Here is a 19,833-nt window from a genome sequence, read left to right on the forward strand (position 1 = left end):
GTTTCCTTCTTCCTAAGATCGAAAGCCATAAGACGATGTTCCGTGACATTGCTAAAGCACGCGTGGATCACGGGGCGGAGATTGTGATCGATACACTCAGGCTGTCGGGCGGCACCTCCCCTCACCGACACAGCCACATGTCTTCGTCCGGAAGCATCAACATGCTGGAGTCGCCACAGCTGGCCACGCTGGCCGACGATGTGACCGCCGCCCTGGCCAAACAAGGCTTGTGAATTCCCCAAAACGTCTCCCTCCGCTCAGTCTACAGTAGTCCCCTTTCAGTGGTGTCACACTTCACCTTTCCTCCCTCTGGTATTTATGGAACACAACAGATTCACTTCTCATATTCAGACTTTCCTCTTCATCAACCAACAATCTTGCAAAACCCTGTCGTGATCGGAAATGGAAAAAATTGTATCTGTTTTATTTGATTTCATTTTAGTTCATTTTAATGAATGTCTACTTAGCTAGAGAGGTACCAGTGCTTTTTATTACTCATGTTACATGTGACTTTTTATGGTTGTGTACAGACAGTGGCCTCAAAAAGCTGGTTTAGGGTCAGCGTCAGCGTCAGGTGTGTTACATAAAAGTCGGTCGATCGGAATTTTTTATATACGGTAATGTGGCGCGACGATCTCATGCTGCACGTGTTATTTTGCCCATTCAGTGCATGGACTCTTCAACATCTCAACTGCGAGTCACGTACGATCAAACACGATATACATTATAAGGGAATATATTTATAGCCTAAATATGCCAGCTCTTCGTCTCAACATCTAATGCTCAATTGAAAAAAGAAACGATTACTTCTTCGATAACTTATACCTGTACAATTGCATTAAAAAAAAAAAAAAAAAAACCTAGATAGTATGACGAGCATGTATTCTAGTACACAAAAGAGACTATTTTCTACTTCAAGGGATTTTAGTAAGTTATTTGCTGAAACATTGAATAAAATGAACACATCATGTTTTGTAGATACTAGCGACGATGTTTAGCTTGTACATTATTTCGGATGACCGCACCTCTGCCTTCGCTGTCGTTAAGAAACCGTTGCTTCTGTGGATCTTTGTCGGTTAACACAGTTTAAGCAGATTCGTGCTTCGATTTACACAAAACGATGATGTTACGGTTACACTAAGACATTCAAGGGCTCCAGGTATGCATAAATCATGTAAGATCTGCTCAGATTTGCTCAAAGTCTTGAAATGTGAACCGTACCACCATTTTTCAGAGTTGAGATGGGAACGGTTCTGTCTGAGCAAGATTTGTGGAGATGCGGCCCTCATTTGATTCTTAAATGTAGGGAGCAGCTCCTTGGGACTTTGTCGGTGTGTTAGGCCCTGTGTTTGTTTGCTGATTCCTGCTTGGATGCTTAGTTTTCTTTTTTAGGAAGTGGAAAAAGAAACAAAGAAATCAAAACATTAAGAAGGATACTCACTCCGCTTGCATCTGTTTGAACACAGTACTCCAGTATATTTTTTCTCGTCATTTGTGGTTCTCCCCGGCCCCTTTTCCTCTAGAACAGCTGTCATTCGTAGGCTTCTGTGTTTTCTCGGCCCCTCTGAGCCGTACCCACCCTTTCCCTGATTCCCTCAGCTGCAGTAAATGTATTTAAAAGGTCACATAGATGTACGCAGTTTTTCTCCTGTTGGTATGATATGGATTATAAATGCCCTTAACAGTTATGACAATAAAAATACAGAAAATCAACAAAACATTAGCGTGATCTGTTTTTTTTTTAGACTTTGTGCTTGTGAAATGTGTAATGACTTATGGTTGTGGTATTACTGCCTCTTTACAGGCCACGTTCCAGTACGTTATAAGCTGTACGTTATAGCGTTAAACTTAATTGTCATTTATATACTTTTCATTATTAATAATTTGTTGCAGGCCTCATGTTTTGAACTTAGTGTTTACAGATAGTTGTATATATAGATTTCTGTTGAAAGACTATGACTTTTTCTTAGTATGTCTAGTAAAATCACAGTCGATTGTAGCATCAGGATATGGTGAAAAACACACCCTAAATATCTTTTTCTGTTTTTTTTAACAGTTAAAAAAATCTCTCCACTTCAGTTGTCACATTCAATTTTTTTTATGGAAACCATTAAATATGACTGCAGTAATAATAATAATAATAATATAGCAATAATAAAATTGTGCAATAAACAACAATAATAATAAAGTCATATTAAACATTATGTTTTAAATTACAAATCAAAAAGGAAATATTTAACTATAGTTATAACACTATTGTACTGTCAAACAAACACAACAATTAAATGTTTAATACAAATTTTACATAACATTAAAATTACATTAATAATATTTATGGCTGTCTTAATGTCTTTGCTTTTATCGACCTTAAACCACTGAGCTTTTATTCAGTGACACCTTCAAGCTCCTCTTTTGTTGACAACAGATTTATGAACAGTTTATGGTTGGCTTATTTTGGATTTTGAATGCAGGTCACAGGGCTAAAATGTGAAATGTTTGTATTTTCAATTTCTGACCAGTTAACCCCATTTACTTTCTTGATACACATTTCTGGTTGTATTGTAAACATCTTTCCTTTCCTATTTTTCCTGATCCAGTCAATTCCTGATCAATAAAATCCACCAAGTCCCATCCTATCCTTGTTGAATATCCTCTTTTACTCTAAATTACAACAGATTATGGAAGTAAAATGGATAGTGAATATGGTTTCATGTTACCTTTAAATGTTAAAGTCTACTACTGCTATGCTATTTAAACGATCAGTCGTGTTTACCTACCTGTTCCACTTAACTATCACTTCCCTTTCTGCCTTCTGTGCTGAATATGGGAACATTAATCACAACAAGGCTGATACTTTGTGAAAAGTTTATTATGAGAATTGACAGAGGCAAAAAATAAATTAAGACTGGGGAAAGGGGAAGGAGGTTTTGCAGCCAGTCCATTAATGGCAGTGTATTTAGCACCTTTGACTTTGTGATCCAGGCAGTGAGGGGTCAAGGGGGTGGTTTGTATTTTTGTGTAATTATGATGCCCCCCTACACCCCCCACCCCCCACAGCCATTCCGCTACGGAGAGGCTTATCCCGACAAGAACAACACCAAGAAAATTAGCTGGAAAAAATATGAATGGCTTCCAAGAATGGACAAAAGAAATAGGAGTCAAGTGGAAAAAAATAGGAAACACAAATAACAAAATAATTGTTTATGACTAACATTCCGTGTTCCTTTCATCCGTTTCTGAGTTGGTTTTGGAAACATTGTGTGGATGTCCTGACATCATGGAATCTGGAGAAATGCTTCAGTTTCCTCACAACTCCGACTTCTTATACAGACATGATGTGTTTGACGAAAGCTGTTCAGAATGGAGAGATTAAATAGGATTAGAATTACAGCACAACAAACAAACATTATCTCTATAAATAGGTCAACCATTAAACATTTTACTGTAGTTAATAAATGTTCAGTGAGATAAAAAAATTATTTTAACTGACCCTCATAGTTCACACAGCCATTTTCATCCTCCTGGCCTTGCATGAGAGCATCGATCTCGGTTTCATTCATTTTCTCACCTGTAGGAAAAGAGAGGAAAATAGGTTGGTCAAGTCATTAAACAGACCGAAAGACTGATGCAAGTCATAAAAATGCATTTCATCTCAGATATTGGCTATCATTTATTTTCAAGTATCAATGAGCTGTTTGTGGGGAAACAATTATTATTATTTTTTATTTTCACAGTTTATTTACTGTGATATTTTTGAATAAACAACGTCTTTACTTTCAAATTTTGTAATAAAATAAGTTATAGCATGAAAAAATAAGGTATGCTGAAAGATACAAATTTGTGAATAAATCTCCTAATTTTGTCAAAAGATGTCTGAAAATTGTTAGAAATCTATAGAGGTAATTTCCCCAAAATGTTTTCATTATATTAATGGTTCTCAGCTACATTAAAAAAGGTAAACCAAAAACATCTAAATTAACTCTTTTTTTTTTTCAATTCAAAAATACTTAACATCACTGAACCAAATTAATTGAGGGTCAAAAAGGTTGAGAATCACTGAGATATATATATATATATATATATATATATATATATATATATATATATTATAATAATTACAAAGCAGAGACTTTCCTTTTACATTCAATTCCAACAAAGATACTGATATGAAACTGCAGTGGTAATGCAATCAGCCTGTTCATTTTGGCCACTTACCCAGTGTTGACAAAACGATACGCAGCTCAGCACCCATTACTGTTCCGTTGCCCTCCTTATCGAATACACGCAGACCCTCAACATAGTCGTCGTATGTTGCCTTGTTTGGGCTGTTCACCACATACTGCAGCATGGGCAGGAAACCCTCAAAGTCGACTCTCTTGTTTGCCATGTCTGTAAATGGGGTCAAAAGTGAAGAGAGGGGTCACAGAGGTTGTAAAACAATGCACTGCAAGCACCTGTCACCACTTCAGCCTTCTACCAATTACAGTTAAATAAACAGGCATCTGAAATATGTCATGGTGAAAGCTCCTGACAGTGCTAATGCTGACTAGAGGTGCTTTCGGAGTAGCTAATTAAAAGTGTAAAGAAAAGGAAAAACAAATTAACTTACCATCAGCGGTAGGGTTGCCCAGAATCTTATTAACCTCTTTGTTGGTTGGGTTCTGTCCCAGTGCACGCATGATATCTGCAATCTGGTTGTAGGCTACTTTGCTGTCACCAACTCTGTCGAAAAGTCCGAAGGCCTCCTTGTAATCTGGAATTGTGGAGAGATTATTTTAGGCAACAATGAAGCGTGTCATTTCTGTGCACATTAATTTCCAACAGGTTCCCTGAACACATCCCTCTCTGCCATTGGTTGATCAAACCGATAATCCCGCCCACAAATCACACCATTGGTTGATGCAATGATGCTGTGTTACACTGTGCTCTTCACCTAATTTTTAAAGAGTGGATGCGCCCATCTTTAACTTGAATGTGCAAGGCTTCCAGTGTCAGCTGCTAGACGAAAACTGATATTATTATTTGTCCGTTTACTGCACTTTGTTATTTTTCTAGTTGTTTTATAAAGCATTAATGAATCTGAAGTTTCGCACATTCACATGAAACAGCTTTCTTCTCTGCACAGTTTTACACATTTTAAGATGGTGTTATTGTAGCATCATTGAGATAATAGAGTAGTTTTTGTTAATATTTTGAATTATTTTATTATATTATTTTTATATTTTCTTCTCTTCATTTTAGATAACGTTTTAGTAATTTGGTGTTTTTTTTGTCATTTTTATTAGTTTTTGTTGATTTTAAATGTCTATAGTTTTATTTATTTTTTATTTTCATATTCATTATTTTTTATTATAAATGTATTGTTTTCAGTTCATTATTATATCAAGTTAATGTAATTGAAAATGTGTAATGCTTCCTTGGAACCTAGCTGAAATACATTTATGTAAGTTTTTAAATACATTTTATTGTATTTCATTTAACAAGTTATTTCAGTTAATTCGTTTTATTTAAAGTATATATATTTTTTTATAATTTTAGTTTTAGTTAACTATAATAACCCTGTTGGGGATCAATACCTGAATGGCTTACAGTTTGGCTTTTTTTGAAAAATGAGGCAATCTGAATGTATAATGTGAATATTAAATTAAAGATCATATAAGTTTTGCCCATTTGAAAGAACATTTCTGCCCCAACAATGGCAAAACCCATAAATGGCTTTTTTTAGTGATGTGATGTCAGTTTTCACTCTCAGTCTTCTCTAGATCTGTACATATTAAGATAAAGCTGTCTGCCAGGCCAGATTATAGTCTCAGTTTTTATAACATTAAAAAATAAATAAAATGAATAGTTATTGTGTTTTGCATTTGTAGACCATGTGTTTTAATTGGATCTCTTAAACTAACAGTCGTTTACCTATCAATCTTATAATCATTTCAGACTGAATAATAATCAGTGCTCACTATTTCTATGGACGTCATGGCAATGAGTCTATTGGCTCTCTGGAAGATGATCTGCTAAAAGATTAATAGCTTCATCTGATTTCCGCACAAAGCCAGCTGCCACCAAAGACGTGACATGGGCGGGGGGAGACATTCAAAGAGTCATCTTGGAATTGATATGCTCTCCCAAGAATATAACCCCCTCCATATAAAGGCAGTACCATGTGAGGCCAGAATGCTGACTGCAGTGTAACTCACACCCAGGCTGCTGAAAGCTCCCCTCACTGAGCAACGACCACATTCTTCCACATAAGACGCAGGCCTGGACAATGGTGCAAATTAACTGTGAAGTTGCATGGAACTGCTTGACCTTTATTCCACAATGGAAGTTAATCCCAGAACACTTTGGGAATTTGACACAGGTCGCTTACTTCAAACCACTTAAAATGTTCTAAGCTTTTGAATTAATATTGCTGGTGCCATTAAATTCCTGCCTAGAGGCAGATTATAATTAGTTGATATTTTATAACTAATTTTTTTTTCCCAATTCTATTCTTCATTATTTTAAGCACTGCACACATGCAAACTCGAGACATGTTTGTAAGCAAGGGTCATGGAACCTATTAAAAATAATCTCACCTTCCATCTGGTCCGGGCTGAAATCGACCTGCAGGAAAACAGAGGTACTTTTTATTCTATCCCATAAAAGTTAAACATAATATAATATGCTTAACAGATCAGTGTGTTATGTAAATTCAAACATTTGGATAAAACTTTCATCACAGGTCTATTTGAATCTGCTTTATAATATATAGTGTAGTTATGTAAGGCAAACAATATATACACTGAGAATGGCAAATATCACTTAAAATAATAATCAGTAATGCAAATTAATTTTCCACAACATAAAACAGGGAGACTATGTGCATGGCCTGAAGATGCTGAATGATTTGCAGGACCTGAGAAAATCCATCACATCACTAACAGCGTTATTACAGGTGAGTTATACACAAACAGCTGCTTTAATAGAAAACTGAAGAGTGAGAGCTCCAGATCTTGGCATGCTTAATTTAGTCCCTCAGCTGCTTACAGAACTGTAAGGAGCTCCATGTTTGGCTAGGTGAACCCACTCCACTTTTGGCTATCTGGGCCAATCAGAAAAGGGGTGTTACGTTTGATTGTAGTTACGCAGCAAAACAAGAGAACTATCCATGGTGCTAAATCTTCTGCCAATAATAGATATTTTCTCCAGTCATCAGGCCCAGAACAACCTTAGGCAACTGCTTATAATGATTTAAGTCATTAACCAATATAATAGGCGTAACAGATCATTAGGTTATGTACATTCAGATATATGGCTCAAACTTTTATGACAACTCCATTTGAATCTGCATTACACACACGTGTCCTTATGTAAAACACATTATGAAAGCAATTAGCCTATAAAGTGTAACGTCTTAAGTGTAACCTTAATGCAGGCATTTTCATAAGAAGCTTTATTTGATGACTTTTTGCTTCATTAAATGCAAATTCATGTAATAGGCTACCTAACATGTAAATAATAACAGAACATTATTTTGGTAGAGTTGGAATCATGTATTAACCAATCAGAATTCAGGACCTGAGCAATCTTTTTTTTTTCCTCATTCGCAATTTAGTAAAAACTGCAAAAACTTTTATTTCAGCTAAACATAAGTAAGTAAGTAAATTCATTTTAAAGTCTGAGGAAAAAAATTCTATGAACTTTAACTGCTCATCTATCTGTTTGATGTCATGTCGTTACCTTCACACCGGACAGATCTACTGCTGCGGGTTTTGGTGGGGCCTCGGGTGCGGGTGCGGGAGCAGGGGCAGGTGCAGGCTCTGCTTTCTTGGGAGGGTCGGGCTTCTTAGCGTCCTTCTTGGGTGCCATTTTTTAGTCTATTTGTCCGCCGGGAGGGAAGTCAACGCAGGGAGTGGACCACAGCTTGGAGGATACTCAGCATTCTCAAGGTAAGTATAGATGTTTATATACGCGTATAATTTACTTCAGAGTTGATGTCAGACTGATACACGCGCGGATTGGGTCGCTGGTCACAGAGGGGAGGGGTCGAGCGCCCCAAATGGAGAAGGGGGCGAAGCGCGGGGACAGCCAAGGGTCGTGAATCTCATTTCAACTTCAGGGGGACACAACAACTAGGGAATTTTCTTCAAGGTATTGATTGTAATATTGATAATTAACGTGCGAAGTCGACATTTAACGCGGGCGCCATGTCCTCGGAGGTAAAGGTGAAGATGTAACCATGTAGTTTTTGCACTGTAGCAGTTTTCTTTAGCAAAAAAGGTCTCCTTTCCTGTAGAGATGCATGAAGCACAGCTCACACAGAAATCACTTTCAATATATAGTATTTTTATTTTTTTTAATTACATTTAACTATTACATGAATTATTATTCCTGGTCAGGTTGAATCACTCATATTAATTATTATTATATATATATTTTTTTAAGCAGTTCAGTTAGCTGTTACAACATGAAGCACTTTTGTAGGTTATTTGACAAAACCTTTTGTAGCTAATGTAGCTTGAGTCATCCTTGGTCTACACCAAGATTAATAATGGCAACATGCTTGCATTAATGTTTCAAATATTGGGAAATGCCAGCAGCTGATGGCTATAAATACTAGGACAGGTGGCTAGAATGTGACCACTTTCTTCAAAATAAATTCAAGTCTCATGGTATGATGTCACTTCAGTGAAAGTGACATGACAAAAACCAAACAAGGAAGTTGTCTGCAATGCATCAGTGCTCAACTAAAGAAATGATCTACAACTTTGATGAGAGTGAATGAAAGGTGTCTACTTTGTTGAAGCAAAAAATCAATTTAAAAGTTGCAGATATAAACTATCCTGTATAAGCTTGAATTTCTTTCGATTTTTTGGTTGCTAGTACATATACTTCCGTTTTTGGGATAGCATTGTTCTGTTATATTGTGGATTTTAAGTTCTATTCTTCTCTACTTAATGTGGTATTTTTTGTTCCGTTTCCCACTTTTATTATAAAATATGGAAAATGGTTGAAAACAAAAAATAAGTAGGTCTAAACTTTAACTGGTGATGCAAATCCATTGTATGGGTGTGTCCAGATCACATATTTCAATCTATGATGTCTGAACTGATTATAATTAAATTATTTTAAAATTCAATTTAAGGTAAAAAAATAAAATGGAAATAAAAAACCTTATGCACTGAATGCAAACTGTGTTTCATCAGACCTCTATGTGCTCGAAGCCCAGGTGTTTTCTCAGTTATGGGTCGTCTGAACGGCTTTAGAGAGAGATGTTCGTGGAAGAGTGGAACTCTTCCAGCATCCAAATTCGTCAGTGTCCGTCATCATGTTATACATGGAAGTGTGTGAGCAAAGTGCAGACAGTTTGAGAAATGATACAGAGAGCCAGAGAGAAATCAAACTGTGAAGTGAATGAAAGCTGATAGTGACAATGAGTGAGTAAACATCTTTGTTCATCTTGGGAAAGAGAGTTAGTGGAGTCTGGAAGTCTTTAGGAGGCCTCAGCTGCTGATGCCCGTTACCCCTCAGAGCGCACAGAGTGTGTTTTTTCCCCCCTCTCCCATCTAAATATGTCTTGCAGGCCCTTTCCCCACCCCCAGAGGTGGGCCAGTAATGTAGAGACTGGAGATATTCATTCACCCATCTCAACCCCTAGCTTTCCCTTTGGACCTGCTTTCTCTGACCCTCTTTTAGTTGTAGTCCCCCAGCTGTCATCAGGGCTCACCCCTGCCATCTAAAAGCACCTTCTCTAAAAACCTGCCCCCATCCACCTGCCCAACAGAACCAACAACCCCCTCTCCTGCTCTTAATGATTTTAGCAGCTAATTCACTTTTAGCCTACTGGGTTATTTGGTATGGTTGTTGGGATGGGGAGGAGTCATTGAGTTTGATGGAAGACGCAAGATGTCCCAAGATAACTTCTCTAGTATGCATCAGGTTTGTCATACCATACATTTTTGGCCTTCATTGCAAACCCATATTATTTACTTTCTTCTGTGAAACACTGAAGAAGACATTTTGAACACTTAAAACAGTTCCTGTTTACTTTGATGGTCAAAAAATACAATGGGAAAATTAAACTGTTTGGTTATCAACAAAATCTATTTTCAAAATCTATTGTATCGTCAAAAATATAATGGAAGTCAGTGGGGACCGAAACTGTTTAGTCACCAACTTACTTGGTGACCAAAGAAAGAAGAGAGAAAGTCATACAGGTTTGGAACAACATGAGTAAATGATGACATAATATTCATTTTGGGGGAGGACTATCACTTTAATGTTTAAATGTATTAACTGAAGCAAAATGAAACAACATGCTGTAAACCAATGGTATAAACACCTGCGCCTGTTTTACGTCATTCAGTCATATGTTTTCAGTGAAGATGTATCATGTGATCTGCACAAGAATATCCTGTTTTCCACAGCAACCCGAGATAGAGCTTTCCAAACATCTGTGAAGCTTCAATATAAAACTCCTTCATCATAAACATGCTACTTCAACTCAGATATGAAAACATCCTCATCTGACTCTCCTCAAACTTCACAAGCTATGCTAATGAGGTAAGCGAGCTTACGCCCATGATACAGTTAAAAGCCTGCAGGGCGTCATGTCAAAGTGACGCACATCTCTGGATTAATTTAGTATCTTTTCAAGAGCGCAACAGGGAAGACGTGCAAGCCGTGAGGGAGGAGACAAGCACTCCAAGGAGAGGTGAAAAGGTCTTACAGTGAAACACTTATCCATGTGTGGCTGAGGAAATTGCTATATTTTTCTTCGATAGCATATATTTTCTAGCTGATATATAACATACTGCTTATTTTGTTTGTAAAATTTTGGTGTAAAATATTTCAGAGACATTGTGTAATAGAATTTATGTGCAATATTTAAATAATAAATAATAAATGTATAAATAATAAACATTAATATATTATCTGTATATACCCACAGTAAAAAAAAAAAACAGAATGTATGTTATCTTGTATTTGTGTCTTGTTTATGTGTATGTTTTTATTCAGTTTTATTTTGTTATTTCGTATTTAAATTATTAAATGTATATTCGTATTCGCCTTTAACACTCCCCTGAAAAGCACTTTTGCCCTTCATAACATATGACTAGATATATTTTGAATACCACTCATAGATATAAGTATCCATTTGTGGACGTTTTCTCAAATCCTGCATATAAAATATTGTGAATAGAGTATTTACCTCATTTTATGACTCCAGAATTAAAAAGATCTAAAAGGACAAACTACATTCTGGCGAACGAAACATGGTGCTGCTGTCTTAAGAATGGACCGGAAAGTGAGTGGCGCTATTTTCAGCTAACCTTAAGGCAGAGCAACAGAAGCATTCTGACTTAGAGGTCACAGATTCTGCATAGTTCAGACCTCAGTGAATCTGATGTGAGCCCCCCAAAACTAACAGTCCACTCACCCTCCTGGACTCCTTACTAATTCCATAAGGAATGGGATTGTAACTTAGCCCCTGGACAGATGGGCCCTATTTATAGCCCTTCCTGAAGAGGTGCGAAGTTTTCTTGGGATCTCTCTGAGGGGGGGCTATAACTCCTTAAGGGGGTTGATTCAGCGTCACCTGCCTATGCCTTAAAGCCGTCTCAGACAAATTATAAAGGGTACAGCTAAACAAAGCAGCACACAGCCTTGGAAAGTGGCTGTAACTCCCAGTGAGGGTCTCCAAGCAGCCCTTACTGTAAAAGAGTACCTATTATAGTTCCTTGGAATTGCTGAAGTCACAAACACACACGTCATTAAAGAGGCTTGCCCATCACTCCTGGTTTAAGTGTTGAGATGGAATTAAATACAAAGTAATCATTTGCATATCCTGGAGGCTGCTAGAATGATCTAGTGCTGCATTAGATATCCTGAGATGTAGATAAACTCTTCAGCATGATTAAAAAAAGAAAAACACCTATTTTACATTACAAGGTCAGGCCCCAAATCCATAAATCTATATAATAAATAAATGCAAACTACAAACTATTTAAATATTTATTATTTATTTATAAGCGTTTCTGAAATCAAATCTTCTGAAATGGCTATATTAATTTAAAAATAGTTTGCAGTTTGAAAAATGGTCAGTTGTTATTTATTTTATTATTATTATTTTTTTTTCTGTTGTCATCTAAAGACAGGCATGCCTAATGAGCATTTAGATAGAGACCAACATGGCCTTGGTTATTTTCAGACCCTTGTATATGGCTAGGGATCTTTGAAAACAGCAAATGGGATCCCAGCCAAAATCCAGACGGAGAAACTCACCATATTTGTTAAGATACCAGTTTAGTGTGAGGATCCAGATCTGAGCTGTATTAGAAAGCTATGCATTTCTGAAGCACCCCCCATACCCTCTAATCACTTAGCAATTTTCCGTGTTATTATGCCAGCAGGCTCTTAGAATAGAAAAGGAGCACAGAAGTATTGCAGACAGGGATGTTCTCTCCATTCAGTTTCTCATGTACTGTAGACACAGGGATCATATTGCAGGAGAATTAATGTAAACATGATAATTTGATCCCATAACATATGGCTATTTGAGAGACATAACACTGCTACTGAAGCACAATGCTGCAGTTAATGTACAGCACTATATGGCATGAAATATATGTTTACATATTTAAATTAAGAGGAACTTAATTATAATACCTTATTCCTTATTCCTTATTATGATAATGTTAAATTTAAAATACTGACTTCAGATTAATCATCACATTAGATTTGTCTCAAGGAATCTCAACAGAAGATGAGTTTTCATAGGATGACAACTAGATGGCAGTGGACGGTATAAAACAATAGATCAGGGTTTGGCTTGTTATTTTCTGCTGTAAAGCCCATGCTGGTAGAGGCTATAACTACAACATTATAGTGACAAAAAACATATTCATTGACCAGTGTTATTTTAGTATAATTTAAAATACTATTATTTTATATATTTTTTTTTTATAGTTTTTTGTTTTGTTTTTCAGTTTAATATTAGTTAAAGTTTTAGTAATTTGCTGTACTTTTTGTTTTGTGTTTGTGTCATTTTTAAAAAAAATATGTATTTAAAAAAAAATGTTGCCTTGGCAACTAGCTGAAAAAAGTTTGAATCTGATTTATTTCAGTTAATATAATTTTTTATTTTTATAAAAAATTTTTTTGATGGTTTTAGTTTTAATTCGGTATACTATAATCATGCCATTGCTATTAAAAAGTAAGTAATTATTTGAAACAACATTTAAATAACATTTATAACAGATGCTACCATTTCCCATTTGCAGCCTAAAATATGTCTATCCAGAAAACACAAAAAGGTAAGTGCTATAAAACAGCATTTCATAATTAAAAACTTCAACAGACACCTCTAAATGTTGGTCACAATTATTACACAAATATACAAACTTAACCGAAACTAAACTACAACAATTTGAACAGGTGAATGAGAGGCCCTGTTTTGGCCTTGAGTAGGAGAACAAGTATACCACCTAAATAACAAGCACTAAATACATACAGTATTAATTATTCTGTGTATGATATAATATTCTTAAGTTGTTAAAGATTTTAGACTAATTTTAAAGAGTTTGAAATGTGCATGAATTATATACATATACTATAACATAAAAAAATTTAACTTTTAGTAGTATAGCAGTTATACTCATGATTTTAATATGCAGTGTGCTAAACACACATAGCCTACCATGGGCTAGTTTGTGGTCAAGTTGTCACTGCTTACAACCTCCCACAGCTTTGACCTATGACCTCCACATGTTAGATCAGGGGTCATTTAATTCACACAGAGTTGATATTGTTCCTGTCTGAGGTCTGTATCTTGCTGAATGGTGCCACACATTATGTGTACTGACAGACTGCTGAATCCACCAGAGTGGCGGCCTTGGCACTGAGCTCTCCCAGCATGCTCAGCAAAAGTCCTGCACCAGCATTAATCCCCTGATAGGGGCTCCCGCTATTGTCAGAAGGAGAGGAAAAGAGCAGGGATTTGCTCACTGTAGCAAACTGTGGATCTGAGTTGCAAATGTGAATGCATGGTTGGGAAGTACTGTTTCATCAGAAGTCTGTGTTCATCTCCTTTAGTAGGCATATTACAGCTTTCTTTTAAAAATCCTAAATATAAGAACACATGACATTACTTTAGCCAGTGATTTGCACAAGCACTTAAACTGATGCAAGGTTTTTTCATGTAAAAAAAAAAAGAAATGTCATATTCATAATTCACTGAAGATGCATTTATTGGTTGGGTCATTACTCTAGAATTATGATGTGATTTTGCCATATTACATGCCCTTTTCCTCTATACTTCTCTCTGTGTAAAAATACAACCTATTGCACTGATGAAATGTTTATTGCACAGTGAAACACCATGGTTGAAGTGATACTGAAATTGCACTTCTAAACAGATTTATACATTGCGTTATATTTTATTATTTATTCTTCTTCTCTATTACAATTGTTGGTGATATTTGAAGTTTAATAGATGTTACTATCAAATCAACTTACTATAAATATTGCCATGCAGTTACCATAATAAAACTGCATTAATGCTAATAATCATTCTTATTTTAGTATTATTATATACTATTACGGTATTTAGTAATATTTTGAATTAGCATTCATTTTTATATTTTCAGTTTCCTTTTCATTTTAGTTTTAATGATTTATTTTTTGTCATTTCTATTCTTCTTCTTTTTTTCCCCCTTCAAATCTAATTTTTTATTTTAAATTGAGTTTTTAGAAATGTTTGTCACATGGAGGCCTAAACATGATTAACAGATTTAAAAGGCTGATTATCGTCTTCAGCCATCGAACTCAAACTGGCCAATCAGAGCACAGCGAGTTGAGTAAGCGATGAGAGAGTGAGACTCTCTCGCGCTCCAGAGCTGATTTACATCTTCAAACAGCAGCAGCAGGTGAACAGAGCGCGCTGCAGTCACCGGTGCATGGACATATTTTAAACCATATAGTCATAGTTGATATTCACTAGAAGACTGACAATAGCGTTAGGTCACAATATGTCAAATATTTTAACAGTCTGTGGAGTTGCCAAATCATTGAGGCTGGGATGGCGCTACTGGAGAACATCGACAAGATTGCTCTGCATGAAGGTGTGTTAACTGAGTTCATTGGTTGAGTGATACGAAGCAAAGAAGCTTTGGTGAAAACTGACAGTCAGAAATCTTTTTTTTTTTTTTTTTGCTTGTTGTATATCATGAATCCACATATTTAAAATTTAGCCTTTAAATAAAATCTAATTTCCAGGCTCAGACCGCGCACCTGGTGCTTGAAGATGGCACGAAGATGAAGGGCTACTCTTTTGGCCATGATCACTCTGCAGCTGGAGAGCTGGTCTTCAACACAGGACTAGTTGGGTAAGAAGGGACCCTCTGAATATGGTCATAGTGTTTTGGCAAAAGAAACTTCCCAGATGACAAATTACTGGCAAAACTCATGTAAAAACCATTTTCTAATCCAAGTCCTAATACTTCAGCTGTAACTCCTCCTAAATCTTTCAAGTGTTTAAGTCCTTCAGCCTGGCATCAGTCTACCAGCCATCCAGAACGCTCTTGCAGCCACATAGTTTTCAAACTTAAAATCTCTTCTTAAAAGTTTGGTAACACTTTAGTATAGGGACCAAGTTGCTTATTAGCATGCCTGTTATTAACATATTGGCTGTTTATTAGTACTTAAGTCAAGTCAAATCAAGTCACTATTATTTGTATAGTGCTTTTAACAATGCAAATTGTGTCAAAGCAGCTTTGCATCACCTTGATATAAAGCTGGGTGGCTTTATATAAGCTTTACAGTATTTAGTGTGGAAATAGTGTGTCGAAAAAAAAGCATGTATTCTGCATGACCATGTTCTACATCCCTAATCTTACCCAGTACCTAAGTTTAACAACTAACTATTAATAAGCAGCAAATTAGTCGTTTATTGAGGCAAAAGTTATAGTTAATTTTTTGTTCATATAGCAAGAATTGAGCCTTAAAATAAAGTGTGACTAAAAATTCTACCTACATAAGACCCAGGCCTATATACTTTATTATTATGATTATTATTATTATTTTGTCAAGTCAGTATTCCCAGTTTCCTTTTCTAGTTTTGAGGTTTCATATTAGCTTTGAATATTTTAGTATTAGTTTTGTCTTCTGTTTGTGTATGATCTCTAGCTATCCTGAGGCTCTGACAGACCCCAGTTACAGAGGGCAGATTCTGACCCTTACCTACCCCATTGTGGGAAACTACGGTATTCCCAATACACAGGAACTGGATGGGCTGGGATTGAAGAAAAATGTGGAGTCTGATCGCATTCAGGTACTAGCAATGCCAAGATCATGGGTCTGATTCCTTATGGAATGCACAAAATGACAAAATATATACCTTGAATAAAATATTCCAATGGAACACAGGCATTTTAAATTGTAATACTTTTTCACAATATTGCTTATTCCTGTATTTTTTTAATCAAATAATTGTAGCCTTGTGATTTCTTTTTAAAAACATTTTAAAATATCGCAAATATTCAAAATTTTGACCAATATATTATATTCAACCCTTATCTGCAGTGATGATGGTTTGTTTCCATATATTTTGTTGCTGGAAGGTGTCAGGACTGCTGGTTCAGGACTACAGCTCTGAGTACAGTCACTGGAACTCTGTCAAATCACTGGCACAGTGGCTTCAAGAGGAGAAGGTGGGTTTCCATATATTCTTACTTTTACTCACTTCTACAGTAAGTATTTAAAGCATTACTTTTTTTTTCCTGTGCTTGCAGGTGCCGGCTCTTTTTGGGATAGATACCAGGATGCTAACAAAGATCATTAGAGACAAGGTCAGCATTTACACTACTTTGAAGTATGCATTTTGTTTTGTTTGAAGTATGCATTTTGTTTTGTTTGAAGTATGCATTTTGTATTTGCTGAGTTACAGTTCATTTTAGTGACGCATTTCTAAAAGCAGTTCGTGGAGACGGAGAAGGCAGAGAACGCACCCTGTTTGTTTTCTTTATTCTTCAAAAGCACAAAGTTTAGTTGTAATTATGAGTGTATATAAATAAAAGTAGACCCCTTACAGATTCGAATGGTGTATTGCTCTTATCTGTACGATCAAAAATGGCAATTCAAGCTCATTTCGGCCTTATCAGAAAAATCTGCCACAAAACGCGTATCCGCATTTTTTCAAATAAGGGTACCGTTTTGGGGAAGATTGAGTTTGATGGACAGCCAGTGGAGATCGCAGACCCAAACCAGCGAAATCTCGTAGCTGAGGTCTCAACCAAGGTAACCAGCATACGTTTTTTGGTTTGCTGTGCATTGCATTTTAAATGTTGACCATGACTTTTCCTGCTTTAAGGATATTCAAGTGTTTGGGAAAGGCAATCCTATCAAAGTGGTTGCTGTTGATTGTGGAATCAAGAACAACATTATAAGACTACTTGTCAAGGTAAGGAATTGTGGTCTCATCCTAGAAAGATGTGGAAGCAACAGGCAATATTTCAAGACTTTTCATTTTTATATCCTAGCGTGGGGCAGAAGTGCATTTAGTGCCATGGGACCAAGACCTGATGAGTTTGGAGTACGACGGTCTCTTCATCTCCAACGGTCCAGGAGATCCTTCACTGGCAAAGACCCTGATTCAAAATGTCCGCAAGGTACACAATGAAAGATAGCATTGTCTTTATGTTGAACAATTCATCTGTGCATGTTATTTCAAAAAAAGAAAACATCTTTCATCTGAAATGACATTTACTGCTGACATCAATTGAGCGATACTGGTAACCGGTAACTGGTAAATTGAGACATAATTGGTCAATTTTTTAAAATGTGCTTTTTCTTGGAAGAATTTCGTTTTAAAGAAGTAAAGTGGGTTTCGAACAACAGTTGACACTGACTATTATTTAAACTGCGTGAAAACTAATGAAAAAATATTAAATTCAGCCACACTAACTAATATGGATGAAGATCAATAAATTGTCACTCTATGTTTATCATTCATCTTGCCATCATAATGACCGTCAGGTGCTGGAAAGTGATCGTCCTCAGCCAGTGTTTGGTATTTGTATGGGGAATCAAATCACAGCTCTGGCAGCTGGTGCACAGTCTTATAAACTATCAATGGGAAACAGGTACAAATTATTATTATACTACATATTTCATGTTAAATAGACCATAATTTACTGATTATATGTCAAATGTGGGTCTGGGAATGAAATACAATGCAAAATTATTCTGGCAGAAGAAGAGAAAACTTTACTTTTGTCATTTGTGTCCTAAGTTTTGTCATTAATCACCTTTGTGACTAATAAAATAATTTGTTCTCATTTTGTACAGAGGCCAAAACCAGCCAGTTGTGAATATGATGACAGGCCAAGCTTTCATCACAGCTCAGAATCATGGGTATGGCATAGACAGCGAGTCCCTTCCTCCAGGCTGGAGTCCTCTTTTCATCAATGCAAATGATGGAACCAATGAGGTCTGGATTAAATTTTTCATTATTTAATTTTTCATTATTTAACCACCCTCGTGTTGTTCCAAACCTGTATGTAGTCCAAACCTGTCTCTTCCATGGAATATGAGTGAAAATGTGGATTTTTGGGTTGGCTTTTCTATAATGTCAGTAATGGGGACTGTCAGGCTCAATTTTATTTTTTTAAACGACTTACTTTCACAAGTAATGAAAAGTTTTTCATTGTTGGGTGAACTTTTGCTTGAACTGTGATTGCCTGGTCAAAAATTAATTGCAAGAGCCTGGAAGGTTTTTCAGCAATGCATTTTGCTGTTAAAGTAACATACATTGGTTTGATGGTTATTCCTAATTAACTATTAGGCTGTTTAGAAAAGATTTATATTTGTAAAAACCTTTGTTTTGTTTTTAGTGGAATCTGGGTTAAAGCCTAACACTGTTTTCTCTTCTTCTCTTTCAGGGCATAATGCATAATACCAAGCCAGTGTTCACAGCTCAGTTCCACCCCGAGGCCAAAGGAGGACCCACAGACACAGAGGTACCACAGCACTGTCAGAGGATCGTGAAGAGTCTGATCCTTTTGTTTTTCATGGCTGAATGTTCTCTCTTGATCATGTTGTGTTCAATCCTCTGTAGGGATTCATACATGGCTGCCCTACACAGCAGGGTGCTGATTATTTAATTAAAAACCAACCAGTGTACTTGAGCACTTTCTTCAATTATCTTTTATAGTTCCTGTTTGATGCTTTCATCTCTCTGATGAGGAATGGGAAGGAGGGGAGCATTGCATCTGTGATGCCAAAGAAACCTGCTGTTCCTCAGAGAATCCAGGTGGGGGAGACAAACTACATAAGTTGGAAGTTCTGTCTGCATGGTGTTGAGTACAGATACAGGTACTTCTTTGTTGTTTTTCCCAGGTGTCCAAAGTGCTGGTGCTGGGATCTGGAGGCCTATCCATTGGTCAGGCAGGAGAGTTTGATTACTCGGGATCCCAGGCTGTCAAAGCTATGAAGGTGAGAAGATTTGTTTATCTCTGCAAGTTGTGCCTCTTTTCAATAACCTAGCTCAGTCCTCCTCGTACCACCTTTGATCAAATCAGATCATCCAAGTACCACCTTTCCACAGACATTCTTGCCCTGAATTTGTTTTTTAACCATTAGAAGCAAATATAGTGTTTTTGAGCACATTTTGTTGACAAAAACCATTTAGGCCTTAGCATAAATTTCTATACAGATTCAAGATGGTGTGTATAGTATGCTAGTTAATGCTAGTTTGTTGCTGCTGTGCTATATGTAGATGCATTGTTCATCAGCAAAAATACTTGTGTGATGAAGCTAGTTAACAAAGGATGTCTTGCGTGTTATGCTAGTTAG

General features: G+C 36.4%; 3 protein-coding genes across 3 annotated transcripts in view; 2 read left to right on the forward strand and 1 right to left on the reverse strand.

Annotated features, from left to right (window-relative positions):
• Positions 1-1,692, forward strand: part of LOC306876883 (microtubule-associated protein 2-like) — a gene marked incomplete at its 5' end in the record, with an annotated part of 39,757 nt that extends 38,065 nt beyond the window's left edge. Inside the window, one exon of the mRNA XM_079428325.1 lies at positions 18-1,692. Coding sequence (XP_079284451.1) covers positions 18-233 — 216 coding nt within the window. The 3' untranslated portion in view covers positions 234-1,692. The remainder of the gene's footprint in view (positions 1-17) is intronic.
• A 1,160-nt stretch (positions 1,693-2,852) lies between these two features.
• Positions 2,853-7,959, reverse strand: LOC306876891 (myosin, light chain 1, alkali; skeletal, fast-like). The gene is made up of 6 exons (XM_079428341.1): positions 7,723-7,959; positions 6,579-6,606; positions 4,610-4,753; positions 4,216-4,389; positions 3,491-3,568; positions 2,853-3,351 (listed from the first exon to the last, which is right to left on the reverse strand). The coding sequence occupies exons 1-6, from the start codon at positions 7,849-7,851 to the stop codon at positions 3,323-3,325; spliced, it is 582 nt and encodes a 193-aa protein (XP_079284467.1). The 5' UTR covers positions 7,852-7,959; the 3' UTR covers positions 2,853-3,322.
• A 7,052-nt stretch (positions 7,960-15,011) lies between these two features.
• cps1 (carbamoyl-phosphate synthase 1, mitochondrial) overlaps positions 15,012-19,833 on the forward strand; it is a gene marked incomplete at its 5' end in the record, with an annotated part of 42,316 nt that continues 37,494 nt past the window's right edge. The window contains 13 exons of the mRNA XM_079428553.1: positions 15,012-15,104; positions 15,259-15,368; positions 16,168-16,312; positions 16,602-16,691; positions 16,773-16,829; positions 17,185-17,277; positions 17,351-17,440; positions 17,520-17,648; positions 18,016-18,122; positions 18,328-18,469; positions 18,921-18,998; positions 19,193-19,291; positions 19,378-19,473. Coding sequence (XP_079284679.1) covers positions 15,012-15,104; positions 15,259-15,368; positions 16,168-16,312; positions 16,602-16,691; positions 16,773-16,829; positions 17,185-17,277; positions 17,351-17,440; positions 17,520-17,648; positions 18,016-18,122; positions 18,328-18,469; positions 18,921-18,998; positions 19,193-19,291; positions 19,378-19,473 — 1,329 coding nt within the window. The remainder of the gene's footprint in view (positions 15,105-15,258; positions 15,369-16,167; positions 16,313-16,601; positions 16,692-16,772; positions 16,830-17,184; positions 17,278-17,350; positions 17,441-17,519; positions 17,649-18,015; positions 18,123-18,327; positions 18,470-18,920; positions 18,999-19,192; positions 19,292-19,377; positions 19,474-19,833) is intronic.

This window comes from Barbus barbus, assembly GCF_936440315.1.
Source record: "Barbus barbus genome assembly, chromosome: 11".
Taxonomy (NCBI): Eukaryota; Metazoa; Chordata; class Actinopteri; order Cypriniformes; family Cyprinidae; genus Barbus; species Barbus barbus.